Here is a 16,479-nt window from a genome sequence, read left to right on the forward strand (position 1 = left end):
TATGATCAACCACGAGGCATTAAAGTGATGCAGAGATGTAAGAATCCTATGATCCTATGCGGGATTTGTGTGATTTAATCGCGCGGTAATCGTTAGAATGAATGTTTAAAAGTAAATTTGACAAACAAATAAACAAAGAAATAAATAAACAAATAAATAAATAAATAAAGGAATCATAATTACAGGTTCGTATTGTTGGAACTTCTTGGCAACGACCTTCCTGTAGAGGACAGTTGATCCTTGCAAGCATGGCAGTGCCAGCCAGGTTATCAACATCATCTTCATCTCCGTGTAAAATGGGAACCTAGGTGATGACGACGACGACGATGATGATGATGTAGACAGTGGCGGATCTAGACAACTACTTTAACGGAGGGCCAAAATTTTGAAAATGTTTAAATAATTTGGACATTTTGACGAAGGGGAGGGCCGAGATTTGTGGTCGTGTAGTATCCAAAATAGGCTAGCCACCTTATTTTTTTAGATCCGTCACTGGATGTAAGTGATGACAACTACCATGATGAAATGACGATAACAATAGTGAAAATTGATGATGACAATGGGAAAAGGTATTGTGATGATGATTCGGTCTATTGGCTGAATGTGAAATAAGAAAGATTGAGTTAGATTATTATAACAACAACAACGACAACAAAATAATAATAACAATAATATTATTTTTTATTTACAATGATGGCTAAAACCATTCTTATATTAATAAATTCATTCTGAACTCTAAAATCGTTTAAAAAAACTTTTCAAACCATTAAGTTAAATTAAACCCAGATAAATTACATTCAATGAATTTTGTGTTCTTGTGTTTGTGTCTGTCTGATAACTACTGACATTTAAACGTAACGACATACAACCTGTGTAATGCGAGTTGGGGATATGGCCCGATTGTTAAAGACGGATGCGAAAGACAATGTCTACCATACCCTATTTATTCTTATGGTTTTTACGCGTATTCACGTACGTTGCGTGTGTGTATATGCGTGCGTGCGTGTGTAAGTGGTGTGTGTGCGTGTGTGTGTTGTTGATGCTTATGGAGTAAGTGCAGTAATGAAAAATGACCTTTAACCTTTATCGCTTTGTTATAATTTTATATCAGGGCAATAATGATAAAAGTTTATTTAATAAAATTTAATCAAAATATTAACAATGATTTTGCAAAAGCGGTCACAATCGAATGTTGTTTGTATCATCTACAAGGATGTCCATTCCATCACTTTCTTATCAACGATGCCACCATAAACGCTATTGTTATCATCACCATATTTAACTGATGATGATGGTGATGACGATGATGATGACGTGGACAATTATATTGATAATGCTAAATGATGTTAAAAATTTTAATGTCGTTTCGATGACATGATGATGGTAATGATGATAGTTTTGACTGTGAAGATGATAATGATGATGTTAGAATGACGTTGACAGTGATGATAATAATTTTGTTGATATTGATAAGAGGCAACATGTTGTATTAATCATCATCTCCCACTCACTCACATCTGTTGATGCTAACATTTTCATAAGAGAGAGAGAGAGAGAGAGAGAGAGAGAGAGAGAGAGAGAGAGAGAGAGAGAGAGATGGGAAGAGACTAATTCATATGGGAAGAGATTAATTCATCTATTAAATACAATTTAAGCAGTTGTGATGGACAAAAAAAATTTACTAAAAATTAATTAATTAAATAGCTGACGGCTTAAACTTCATTCAACATATCAAAAAAAGTTGTATAAAAAGTTGCTTCGGTTTCCATACATTTCATTATATTGGTGCTTTTCAGGACATTAAGTATTTGATGTAAATCAAGTGACATTTAGTAAATATTTTTTTTATACACTATTTTGGCAGAGTTCATAGTGTTATTCGTACAAGCAAACATGACCTGCTTCATTATATAATAATATATAAATAAAATGCAAGGACAATTAAGTTATGAGTACATACAACTAGTTTAATGATATTTTTAGGTATAATATTTTTAACGTTCTCTTCTAGACATTCAGTTACTTTCTCATGGCACTCTAAAAAATGCTGATAAATGTCTCAAGTTCATAGAAAGTTGGTTTATAAACTTGTTTAATAAAAAGTTTTTAAGTAAAAATATCAGCAAGTTATCAATGAGTCATAGTAAAATTTGGAGTGACGATTATTCTTCTAGCAACATTTTTCAGTTACATGGAACAAACTATTTATTAGATAAAATGAAGACACAAACGGAAATTTGAAATAAATATTTTTTATACATTTGCAAGTGGATTCTAACAAATTTGAATGTGTTCGAATGGATGACACTGAAGAAGCGTTGGTACACTAAATGCAGTACGAGCAAATGAAAAATTACATGCAAACAAACAACAGCACAAACTCACAAACCGTGATGAGAACAGCACTACAAAAACATCCCACTAACCAAAACAAGTACAACCCAACGTTCATTTCACAACAACATTGACAACAACCAACCAGTAACAACTTACAACGACAATGCTCAACAATAGCCAAAAACAGCCCGACAACAACCCAACAACAATCCAAGAAAAACAGCCACTTACCACTCGAAGAACATGTCTGACATGAACTCACAACAGGTGAACACTGCATACACAATCCAGTATATCATTAATCTGTTCTGTGTGGTGTGTTTGTGTCTGTGTGGTGTGTTTGTGTCTGTGTGGTGTGTTTATGTCTATGTGGTGTGTATGTAAATGCGTGCTATCTATCATATGGTAATCATTTATGAATAACGTATATTTCAACAAATTCTTTACATTAATGCATTGATCAAATAAATCTTATTTGTAATGTTCAGTAACATTACTTAAAGAGACCAGAAGAGGCAGTGACGAAGAAATATTGTGAGGTTGAGGAATAAAAACGAAGACAGATGATGCACTGGTAGGTAGGCGGCACTTGAAACGAGTGGTGCACAGTGGCGAGTCTAGGGGGCGGGAGGCTGAGGTACCCGGAGCAGTGTCATTAAGTCAGTAAACCCTCGCCAAATTTCCGAAAATTTCAACTTTTGGCCACCCGTCTACGTTGTCTAAATTGGCCACTGGCGGTGCATGTTACTGTGGCTGAGGAAAATTTTGTTCAAACCAAAAAAAAACAAATAAGCACGCATAAATGCATTGAAGTAAATTTGAAATCATTTTTAATGAAAGAGAAACGATCGAACGAGACGATGAAAAGAATTTATAAGAATGTAAACAAGCGGGAATGTATACACGAGTAGAAAGGAATATTATTTTACACTAATAAGATTTTTTATTCACCACTTGCTTAATTTTAATTATTTAAAACTTTATTTTAGTCATTTGTTATTAAACTGGCGTATTATGTATTATTTAAATATAACATCTAACTAAAATACAAACAAAACCTAAATTTATCACTAATGAGTAATGAGGATGAAATAAATAAACAATAAATAATAAAAACTAAACGATAACAATAGAATTGTAAATATAAATATTGTTTAAAAAGTATGTAAATGATAAAGTTGTAAATTTATGGAGCATGTGAAATCAATTAACTTACATATTCTTTGGCGTCTTTATGCTTGATGGTTTTGTAGGAAGCATAGGCAGGTTGGATTACCGCCAACGACAACCTCACAACTTTATACAACGCAGAGCCCATTATGATCCTCCCAGGGCTAGTCCTCCCAATATTTTTATTCTAAAATTTCGAATTCGTTCGCTAAGATGATTTTTTCACATTCGCCGCCGTAGACGGGCGGACAAATTTTCAAACGACGACACATCACATTGGATAACCGCTACAAACACGTTTATGCATATACAAAATATTCAGACGCACGCAAACTCGCTATACGAAAGATTATTCTTATCGTTTGTACATGAATGCGATGAATCGAAATACCAATACTAACTGAAAATTCATACATCTGCATGCGATTAAACTAAAATTTTACGTTCAGTGCATGCAAATCAAACGACTTAACGTTAACATTTCAATTTATATGTGATGAACTTTTTATACATATGAATGCATGTGTTACATTGGAGATGGATAGTCCTCACAATACATACACAATACGTATGTATACATGCTATCATTGATTAAATGATGAACACTCTTCTTATACATATACATACGCTTGTAGACATACAGCAACAGCAAACTGATAAAGTTGTATCAATAACAAGGATATGTTCATTTGCATAGGCTTATACTCAAATAAACTTATTTACACTTACTGAAGGGTGACTGAATAGACGAATAAACTAATGAATGGATGAATGAATGAATGAATGAATGAATGAATGAATGAATGAATGAATGAATGAATGAATAAATGAATGAATGAATGAATGAATGAATGAGTGAGTGAGTGAGTAAGTGAGTGAGTGAATGAATGAACGAACGAACGAACGAACGAATGAATGGATTGGTAAAAAATAAAAATATATACATTTTCTTATAAAATGTTGTAAATGTTTAAGTAGATGGATAAATGGTAAAAGTGATAGATTACGTGAATGGGCAGATGGAAATTTTGTCAAGTGAATGAATGAATGAATGAACAAATTACTGGTCTAATTAATATTTCTTATATTAATATTAATAAATCAATCAATTAGTGAATCGAAATAAATAAAAGAATTAACTCTTTTGGTGAATGAGTAATTTTAGATAAATTATCGATAAATAAACAAATTTGTGCTCCGATACAGATAAAACAGGCAGATGTAATAGTTTAGAGACGCAATTTGATTTTTCATTAGGCTGGGACTGGGCCGCCGAGACACTTCCTGGACATTTCCAAAAGCCAACTGCCAAAGGAAAGTTACTGCGTTTGTAGTTTTAAACTTAAATTACCTTTTAATTATATGAGAGTTTCAAATAATAGTTCGGATTGAATGTAACCAAAGTTAAACGGCGAAATCATTGCATATATTGAATTTTAACGCAAAATGTCGATTCAATTTTTCGAGCAGCTACAAATTTCTCAAAATTTGCAAACATTGAACTTGAGAAAAGAAATCTTAACATTGAAGTGTAGACTGTTTTGATGGAGAAAAAGAACTATAGCCAACCAACCAAATGAAAATGTAAAAGATAAATTTCGTGTTCATGTTCACAAACGTGGATCGATTAATTAATTAATAGTCTAAAACAGCGATCATCAGAACATGGTAGTCTTTCGCAGAATAATCTTGTTTAGATGCAAGAATTTTGGCACAAATTTTGAAAGAATGTCTAGTGATGCACTGCAACACTTGAGTGGGTTGCTCAAAATTTGATTATGCTGTAACAAAAGATCACTTCAAACTGAATTATTGGATTTTGTTAGGAAATGTGAAAGTTTTTAAACAACTCTCGAGAATGGTTTTTGAAATGGAAATATAGGACTCACTCTCGGACATTTAACGATTTGAATCAGTAGAATTACTTGAAAATATGTACAAAACCATCTCATTAATTGAAAACAGCAACAATCACATATATAAATGCAAATCTTTTAAAATTTTATTTTGTTCTCTTTAAAAGTTATTTTGTTCTCTAAACGTTTTATTTGCATATTTTTTTGTATATTCCAATTTGTATTCGGCTTACAAATTTGTTTTGATAGTATCCTTCACAAGTTGCTTGTGAGAGGTCCTTTTTAAAAATGGAAATACACTTTGACGGTATTAAGAAATTTGCCGGGCCAGTCAACTTTACGACCATTCATGCCAATGTCTTGCAAGAAGGATCTTTTCCTAAGAATGAACAACAATGAGATCATTGATGACTTAGCATCGGTTGTTGAAGTAAAACAATAAACAAGCTGTTATAATAGTTAACGGTGAATATAAATTTTAGACTCTAGTGTTTTTTTATGTTAAGTCGTTAGAACATAACTAAGAGATATTAGACTATTTAAAGTTGTTTTGCATGATTGCGAATTTAAACGTGTAATAAATGAAATCATTCATACGACTTCAAATAACGTTTTTGAGGTTTAAAATGTCACCATTACGCACAAAATAATCATAAAAATATAAGAAAAGTAAACAGAAATTGAACTAAACTGAATTAAATTGAATTAAATTGAAGATAAGTAAAAATAAAAGATCATGGAAAAAATTTATATGAAACTAATGATGATGTAGGCTGCCATGACAGAATTTCCTTGGCCGTTTTTTAGCTAATCCCGACTCTGTTTATCGTCTTAATTATGAACATAAATAATTGATCAAAAAATTACAAAACTATATATATATATATATTGGGTTTAGACTATCATAAATACAATTATTTATACATAAAACTTAAGAAAAATAAACAGAAATTGAACTAAAAAATATTGAATTATATAATATTTGTTTAATTTATTTAAATAAATATATATATAATAATTTATTTATTTACAATATGAATAGATGATACATAGCAAACACAGATATCTGAGCGATTGTTCAATAATAATAATAACAATAATACACATTGATCCTCAACTTAAAACTGATGATGTTATCACTTCATAGCTCGTAGACAATTTTCTATCATTTCTTTCTTTCTGAAAATTTTTATAAAATGTTTTAATAACATTTATTTGTATGTTATTTAACGAAACTAATTCTTACTAATTTCCATGAAATAAGTTTCACCCATTCCTCCAACTGGGTTTCACTATCAGAGACTAAGTAGAAGGTTCTCCAACTAAATTCTAAACTGGAAAAAGTAATGGATTTGTTTTTTTAATTGAAAAATGTGCACAAATATTTTATGTAATTCAATATTGTTATTTATATATATATGCGTACATACACTCACACACGCATACACACACGCATACACACATACATATATAACATATATATATAACATATATGCTGAAAATGCGGTGATATTTCTTAATTACATATATATATATATATATATATATATATATATATATATATATATATATATATATATATATATAAATATAACATAATTTTATATAAAATTTTAGTCACGCGGGGAATATGATTAAAGATAGAACGATGACTGAGCGGTCACGAATAATTAGCATAGCACCTGATAAAGTTATCGTGACTATGGGATCCTAAGACTGGGTTTATCGTTGAATGTTTTTGTTGACAGTTTCATGTAATATTTTTATATTTTTAAACAATGATATTTATGCTGTAATTGTTAACAATTGTAAAAGATTTTTGAGCACATTCAGTTGAATAACTTTTACCTAAAACAGTTCTCTTTATTCAAAGTTGTATCTAGTTCGCACTTTTGACAGTCAGTAAGATCAAGTGTTCTAATTGGGATTTTGTCACACTTGTCCTTAAAGTAACTGAGGTGGTTTCTTCTTAAAACAAACCATCTGACTTTCCAACTCTGTAAATATTTGTATGAATAATTTTCATGCTATTATGCATTTATTTTTATTCATTTAATTTAAAACATCTGCATATTTTGTTTTTTTCTATGACTTAGAAATCTGAGCACAACAACCTTCACGATGCCTCCCATTTTGGTTAGATATCCTTCTTTAGAACCAATCTTAATTAATGAAAAACGTTCTTTAATTTTTTTGTTTCAATCAAATTCTTCTATTTAAAAAAATTATTATCATTTTCTGAAGATAATATAATTTCAAGTTTAACATTGTTGTTAAAAAGAATAAAACTAACAGCAAGAGATTTTTGAATTGTTTGCGTCTTATGGCCATATTGAGCATGAATTCTGACCGTGTCGTACACAGACGGTTCGTTGACGACGTTTGGGTAGGGGTACCTCAGCCTGGTCGTCAGCCCTGAAGTGTTCATAATTATGTTAATTTTAGGTTCAAAACACTTTTATGAGCATTCAAAATCTGATTTATTGAAATAAATTTATACGAGGCCGATTGCATATAAACATTATATTTGGGACAGTATATTAAAAAATTATAAAATAAAACTATTTTTGATATTTATCCAATTATGGAACAACGTAGCTTAATAATACAAAAAATGTTCTTCAGACAATGTAGTTTTTCGTTTGTTCTCACCAGATGCTCCGGCAATGAGAGGCTCCTTGTTAAAATGTTCGAGAAACTCATCAACGTTGGTGAACCTCGCCAGTCCAAACACCAGCTCATCACAATTAAAACTTATGTTGTAATGCTTCACCGAGTCTTTGCATCTGTTTTTGTTGTTAGTTCGGTAAGTTTATACTTTTTGTTTTTGTTATCTATGTTATCAGTCAATTTTTATCTATATTGTTTACCCACTGAATTTTTTAATTTTTTTCACACAAACACACTTTTAACTGCGTGATTCAATGTTGGTGCGTTAGGTTTGTTTTGCAGTTTGCTGCTGAGAACATCGTCGCATGTTACAACCCAACCATTTTATGTATAGACTGTCAAAATATATTCCGTCTTTTGACAACAAAGGCTCTTGTAGAGATAATTAAAGCCAGAAAGGCAGAAGGTGTTTGCGGGGTTGCCTGCAGCCAATCCTTGCCATCGAAGACGACGCTGAATATGGTCTCAAAGCTCTCAATAGGAATTTGACATTTTCAAAAATTGAATTATTCAAACGTGGCAAGTGAGTCGCGCGCAACAAAAGAGCGAGTGTCTCATTTTTGGAGATGTAATTGTGATATATATAATAGATAAATAATACGTTGAAATTATTTCTCTAATATGCCTGGTGAAAGAGCCCACCTTAATGACAGTGCGAACACCTGTGGAGTTGAACTCGGCCTCATGAGGTAACTCCCTTCTTCACCATTTTGCATCAGCAATGTCTCCGCCAGATGTCTCGATGAGTTTGGATGGTACCAACTGCATGTTAAAGTATTCATTGAAACTGAATCTTATAGCAATAAAATGAAAACTTAATTAGAAAATGTGAAAACTTTGCCATATAAATTGAATTAAATGTAAAATGGTGATTGCAAATTAACAATGAAGAAGCAACATTATCATCAACCAACCTCAACTCTCTTATCTCCTCTTTGAAATTATCAATTATGTTTGACATCTAACGAAATATTTGCCGTTCAAAATTTTGAAACAAAAAAAATAGATCCAATTGATTAAATTTTGTGTCCTACCTCTAACAATTTATTTCTTTTTCTGGTTGTAAACTTTATTAAATGTTTATTAACATAAAATGCATTCTAATTTTTCTTAGTCTCTTATGGAAATTTTCAATCGCGAGTTAATAAACGAAGTAGTACAATATCTTGAACAGCTGACACAAAAATAACGATTATAACATTACTTAGAAAAAAAATTCTTAGTTGATTATATATATATATATCCGGCTTATGAATGAATTAGAAGGCACTCATTATTTACAATTATAAATTCATACAGAGAAGTAGGACAGCTTATAAAAGAACGGCGACGTGTTGTAATTACTGAGAAGTGAGCTTAGTATTCATTCTCCATTCTCTTTACTAGGCTACATATACATGCATGTATATATATATATATATATATATATATATATATATATATACATTAAAACCTTCATACGCACAAATATATATATATATATGTGTATATATATAAATATATATAAATATATATAACTTTATATATATTTATATATATGGTCAAATGTGCTGTGATCTTAGTGCATATGTGCACATTGTGTAGTTGTGGTCATGACAATGGTATATCATCATGAGATTATTAGTCATTGATTTTATTCCTTATGATTTCAATCAATCAATTCTTGCTAAGAATCCCCACCGTCACAACGAACAACACCACAACCAGGAAATATGTGATGTCATACATCGCTAATCATATTTTTATACTTTAAGCTAGGTAAACAAAATTGAATCATCCTATGTTAAAAATAGTTAAAAAGTAAAATCATATATCGATTTCGAGATGGTTTAATGGTCCAGATACTTGGTTCTTAGGTTGGTAGGGGTCTGATATGTTAATCCACGCGGTGTTTTGTTGGAACCTCCAAAGATTAATTGAAAGAGAATAAAATACAATGATGGTAAAATTATATCATTTTATAACTAATAATTAATCCTTTTTATACGAAAATTTTTAACTCGTTAAATTTATCAACAACATAACAACAAATGACTCGTATCAAATACCATTTCTCATTTTCAATGCAAATTTTTTATTAATATATTTAATATAATGATAATGTTTAATATTATAACCATGTTTAATATTATGATTATGGACTTTCCATCGATGACACATGACACAGTAGGTACAGTAGGTATCTTTGTTTCTAGTTTATTATTTGTTATTTTCGTTTTGAAATGTTCGAGCGGTTTGTATCATGGGTCGCGCTAGAAAAATAAATACCAACAACACAAAGTTAACTGTACTGAAAAATATTCAAGACATCGCATTTTTTGTATTAATAATTTGGAATCATCAAGCTAGCCTCACGTTAATTTTATATTTGTAGACTGACAGACGTTTTCATAAATTTGATCGGGAAATTAGCTCGGACGGCAGGTGTGTCCGATCCTATCTTACGTTGCCAGCGGACGTGGTTCAAAAGCTTCCTTCGCAATAAGCAACGATGACGACGTCAACATAAAAATTAGTTTTGCCATAGTGAAATTGCAATTGTAGTATCCCACCAAAATTGTGTTGTGTTAATTTTTTAAGGACAAAAGTACATTTTTATTTAAGAATGTTATTTTGTAGAAGACAATTTTTCATAGGCCGTGTGACAGAGTGTCAAAAGTTTTTTTTAAATTTGGATGAAGCAAATTTTTGGCTAAGTCGATTCATATATGTATTTTCCACCTTTTTTAAACAAATATGAAATGACAGCAATCGTTTCAATTTTTTAAGTTTTCGCAATCATTTCATACAAAAATATTTTTGCTTAAAGTTTTTGTTTATCTAAACATTGCTTTCATGACGGTGAACTTTCAGCGAAATTATTCCGGAGCAGAGTTTTTGAAGCTAGACTGTGAAGCAGTGCAGAAATTCGTCCAAGCGAATGATGCGTATCATCTGATGGAGCATGTTGCAAGCTGAGCTGTGAATACGTAATATCATTCTACTAATTATTCAAATATTATTTTAATAAATTTTCAAAATAAAGGAACACTGCAGCCTTTTAAGACCAAGAAGTACTCTTTATAAGTTCAACAAAAACTATTGAAAATTGCATTTTTAAAAAATACAAAGCCATTTTAAGCAACAACTCACTATCATCATCATCATCATCATCAACAACAACAACTTGTCATCATCACTGTGAACGTTTTCATTGTTATCATCATTTGTTATCATATCACAACTATCGATCATCGTCGTCGTCATCGTCATCATCATCAGTAATTTAACACGACAACCACTACCTGGCAAGACATGTTATTTAATACATATTTAATAGACCAGTAGTACAATATTTAAACGAATCTTTAAATTATGCAAACAAATATTCAACAACGACAATCAAACAACTGTTAACAAGCGCATTGACTCGTCATACATAACAGTAAAAATACTCAACAACAAGTAGTAACAATACAGTATAAATTGTATAAAAAAAAGAGGGACCCATTGAAAAGATAAAAAAATATTCGTCACATCTTTTGAATGTGAGCACGTTATCACACATACACACACACATGCACGCACACACACTCACATATATATGTATATATATATATATATAAATTATATATATATATATATATATAACAAAATATAATATATATTATATATAACTAATTGTTTACGTATTATTTAAAACTATTTTCAATCTGTCAACTTGAACCACTTTGCGGAGGTAGATGGTGAAATTAAGTCAAAAAAAGTACAATATTATAAAAGTTATCATATAAATGTAAATGAATAAATTATTCAAGTTCTTTTGTATTTTAACCAATGTTATGCTACATGCAGATTTATTTCAACAGATTTCCAACAAAAATGGTGTTTTAAGCAAATTAAAATTCAACGGCAAAACGAAAAAATATAAACATAAAGGAACAGTTTGTACACGCGCACACGCACGCACACAAACATACATACATACACACACACATACATACATACACACATACATATAAAAGTGTGTGAATGTGTGAACGAAATACATTGATAATGTAATATATAGATACAACATATATTACTATCATCGGATTAATGTTTATTTATAAAAACGTGATTATGGTTAAAAATGTCATTTGAAATGATTGTGCATATATAAATCCCTGATTAAAATAAGTTGAATACTAATTAAGATTGATCCTTTATAATTACGTAGAAGTCATTGTGGGCTATTGACACGAGACTGTAACGTTAGTAACCGATGAATGATGTTTGTGAAGAATGGACAAATGTTGGGAATGACACATCACGCAACCAGAGTAAACATTTTGTTAGATTTATCAATTGTTTAATTATTTTTTCGAATGGGACACACTTAAGGCTGAATTTAGTCTTCATAATTTAAACATTTAGCGCTTCTGACGCTTTGCACAGGGCGCCGTATATATTACAAATCATTAATACTATTACACATGATTACTGGAACGTTTTTGTAAGTACTATCCAATGAATTAAATACCTCCATTGTGCGGAAGATCAGGTTTGCACCGCAGATGGATAGGGTGTATAATTTATTCATTAAATTTTGGTTCTTTTATGTGTTGTCTATGTTGATTCCTCTATCTGGAATGATGGTTACTTATGTACTGACTGAGTGGATGGATAATTTATGAACCTACCGACTAAAAACTGTAAATATGAAATATACAGTTTAACGTATAAATAGTAGAGCATAAAAAAGGCTGTTTAATGATAAACATGAACTATATTAAAGTTTAATATAAAATGTTGTTTATGCCTAAAAATTGAGCTTTACATTTTTACCATAGTTCCGTCTTTTTTCCCTGATTTTAACATTTGTAAAATTCGGATAATTACATAATTATATTTCTACGTTTTGTGTCTCCATATTTAATTATCATTTTTTAGTTGACCTCTATTCCATCAAAAATAATGTTCTTCAGAATATTTCTGAATGCAGCGATAAAATAAAATATTTATATTTATTTTATATTTTCTATATTTTTAATAGTGGAGTATTTTTTCGCAGACATTTAAAATTTTGTTCACATACGTTATTATTTTCCATTAAAAATTCGTTTACTGAAAAATGACTTTATAAAATTTTTGTTGTTGTTTTTCCGGGGAGCTGTAATTAAAGTAGAAAAGTAACTCAAACTGGAGTTTCTGAATATGGCTCCTCCTCATCTTCTTCAACTAAAGCTCTGCCACTTTCCATGGTTTCCAGTCGGATTTCAACTTGTTCACGAGTTGTTTTCTTCTTACTTCTTTCAGTTGCTGATGTCGACGGTTTCTCGCTACTAGTTACTCTCTGCAAAGGTTCTTCGGCAACGTGGATTATCACCGACGAAGATGATATTTCGCCTCCAACATCAACTTTTGTTGACGTCGACGCTTCACCTTTTTTCAATGTTTCACCCTTTAGACTTTTTAAATATTTTATGTGGCTTTTAAGATCTTCTTCGATAAGTTCTAATTTAGCCTTTGTGAATTCTTTATCCGTCAATATATGTTCCGATGTTAGTCCCTGCAAAAATGATACAATGTTTTCTTTTGTTTTTTCTATCGTTACCATATTCCTAGACATGTCTTTTGCTAATTCATTAATGGTTGATTCAAAACTTTCAACAAATGTCTTGAAATTTGCATCTGATTCCAATTTTTTAACGTTGTTGCCGTAACTAATTAATCTTAACAAATGCGATAAACTGGTAACACATTCTTTGAATCTACCAGCCAAACCACCGTTCCTAATCATCGATAAATCTGGAAAATATGCTTTCGTCAAAATCAAGTTATTTTTAAAAGTCAGCTCTCGCGCTTGTTGATAATAACTTACAATGCTTTCCCTCACAGTTTCTAATTTGTTATAATTGTGGCTTAGAAAGTGATCGATATGACTAATTTTTTGAAGGACATCAAACATGTTAGCACAACTGGTCTGCACGCTTTCTGGCGAAAATTCTTTGAGAATAAAGTTGCTATCAATTAGGTATAAATTTGTTACGTACGGAATTCTAGAAAGTACTAAAGTTTCTAATACTGCATCTTTAACATGAGTTTCCTGCAATTTAATTGCCCATTTTTTTCCAGAAAAATATTTTACTACGTTAAAAATTGAAACCGCTTTTTCATCACACCAAACCAAAGATGTAACTTGAGCAATACTTAATATAGTAGAGCCGAGAGTAGTTGCAGCATGTTTTGAGCATTTTCCAGATTTAGGCATTTGAAGACACAAGCTAAAAAACAATCTTTCAACTTTTTTCAAAATCATGAAAACATTAGTCTTAGTTTTACTGCGTGTATCTTTTGCTCTGGTCGTTTCTGTATAATTAGTTGAGCTAGTTCCATTTGGCCTGGCGTGTTCGTGTGCATATACACCGTTGTCAGTTCTGTACTTGTAACTCAAAACGTGGTAGGTTGTTATATCTCTGAAGACTATCGACGTTTTCATGGTTTTTAATATTTGAAACAAACATGCAATATCATTTTCTTCTTTCCAAAATCTTTGATCTATTATTTCTCCCAGCTTGTCTCTTTCTTCTTTTCTTCTGTAAAGTGAATTGTGTTATGTGAAAATTTTATCTAACCAACAACCGATTAAAACAAAAATTGAATTAATTTTCAATTCATTCTGTTCATTAAATCAAACATAAATTGCATTATTCAATGCTATCTCAAAAATTAAATTTGATGAAATCACGTTTTTTAATAGGCAAATTTAAACAAAAAACAAAAATGTATTTATTATTTTTATACCAAAACTTGAAGTTTTTGTTTATGATAAGGATCTAGATTTAAAATCATTTCTTCAGCAAAATAAAAAGTTGCGAGAAGACTTAAACTTACGTTTGCGATTGGCGTCCAAAAAAAATGCAACATTAATTCGAATTATACAAAGTAGTCCATTGAAAGTTCGAAAGTTCCAACTTATCAATTGAAGTAGAACGATTTTAAATGACAAATTTAATAAAGTCTCAAAAAAAGAATAAAAAAGTTTTATTATTATTATTCTTTTTGTTGCAATTATTCTTTTTGTTGCTATTACTATTATTATTATTTATATTATTATTATTGCTATTATTTGAATTAATGCGGAACCTGAAATATCGGAGTGCCATCCACATAAGGCACATGACGACCAGACAGATTAGCAGCATGTTGATGGTGGCATAAAAGGCTGCAGCCCTTATGAACAAGCTGGCATCCCCTGATCGCTCATACAGCAGCATTCCTGTTTCGTTTGATGAAATCGTCACATCCGCTCCCATCATCAACTGCTGGTCCATACGAAGAAATGAAAATGATTGATTAAAAATAAATTATACAAATAATTGTTGCTAATGAATTTCATTTTTAGTTAGTGATTAAACAAAAACTAGTAAGAGCAAAATTTTGGAAAAGGCTTTCAAATTCAATGAAGTCTAACGCATCAGCTTCAAGAACTATTTTTATTTTACGAGTTATTAATTAAATAAATCATTTAAAAAAAGCCAAAATTTGGTTGAATATCAGTGTTCCCCTAATATTCCGTAGCGACTTGATTTAGTGACATTTAAAATTATGATAAATATACTACATAAAAACATGTTTGGTAAAAATTTTCACAACAGATTTATCAATTGATTTTCAGTTATGGTTAGCAAAATTTCAAACCAAACATCAACTTTTGTATAAAATAAATCTGAAGTTTTAATAAATAAATATGCGGTGAAAAATATTTATTGGCAATTTTTCAATGAAGAAACATAGTGATGTCTTAGTTTTTTAAATATCATATAAAGAAACCTGTGTGCGTGTGTGTGTGTGTGTGTGTGTGTGTGTGTGTGTGTGTGTGTGTGTGTGTGTGTGTGTGTGTGTGTGTGTGTGTATAGCTTGTATCATACCCAGTTTTATTGTTCAGTCAACTTGTAGGTTTTCATATGTGCACTTTTTCTTCTTAAAATGTACTGTCAGTTATTATTATTATTATTAGATTTATAAAGGGCTTTTATCGAAAACCCTCAAAAGCGGTGCTATTTTAATATCCATAACTTTTGCCATCTTTTTACTTTTCAGGTCTTTGATGGCTTAACTGCTTAACCTCAGCTGGATTGTTGCTGTCAAATTTCCAATCACTAATGCAGACGAACTCCAGAAACCTTCACTAACGATCGAACAGAAAAGTTGTGATCATTTTAAAGACAAAATGAATTTGTTTTTGATCAAAATCCACACTAAAATTTTTTCAAAAAAAAAGAACAACAGTATGCTGTCTCCATATTGACCAATTTTATGCAGTATGTTCCTCGGATACGAAGTACCACGGACATGAAGTACCACGGATATAAAGTACCAGAGTAGGCGGTAACAAAATTTTACTATAATTTGGAAGCTCAGTTTAATTATTTGTTCTCTGTTTTATGTACATTTTCAAGCTGATGAGCACTAGTAATTTCAT

General features: G+C 30.7%; 2 protein-coding genes across 2 annotated transcripts; both read right to left on the reverse strand.

The window, feature by feature from the left end:
- Nucleotides 1-177: 177 nt before the first annotated feature.
- On the reverse strand, nucleotides 178-3,637 carry HELRODRAFT_135381 (hypothetical protein; the record flags this gene model as incomplete). Its single annotated transcript, XM_009021077.1, has 3 exons — nucleotides 178-304; nucleotides 2,569-2,645; nucleotides 3,554-3,637. Coding segments are annotated over 3 exons (288 nt in total), but the record flags the coding sequence as incomplete, so codon positions are not given.
- Nucleotides 3,638-13,188: 9,551 nt separating this feature from the next.
- HELRODRAFT_161120 (hypothetical protein) lies at nucleotides 13,189-15,328 on the reverse strand (the record flags this gene model as incomplete). The annotated part of the gene is made up of 2 exons (XM_009021078.1): nucleotides 13,189-14,590; nucleotides 15,141-15,328. The coding sequence occupies 2 exons, from the start codon at nucleotides 15,326-15,328 to the stop codon at nucleotides 13,189-13,191; spliced, it is 1,590 nt and encodes a 529-aa protein (XP_009019326.1).
- Between the last annotated feature and the right edge of the window lie 1,151 nt (nucleotides 15,329-16,479).

Source organism: Helobdella robusta (assembly GCF_000326865.2).
Source record: "Helobdella robusta unplaced genomic scaffold HELROscaffold_3, whole genome shotgun sequence".
Taxonomy (NCBI): Eukaryota; Metazoa; Annelida; class Clitellata; order Rhynchobdellida; family Glossiphoniidae; genus Helobdella; species Helobdella robusta.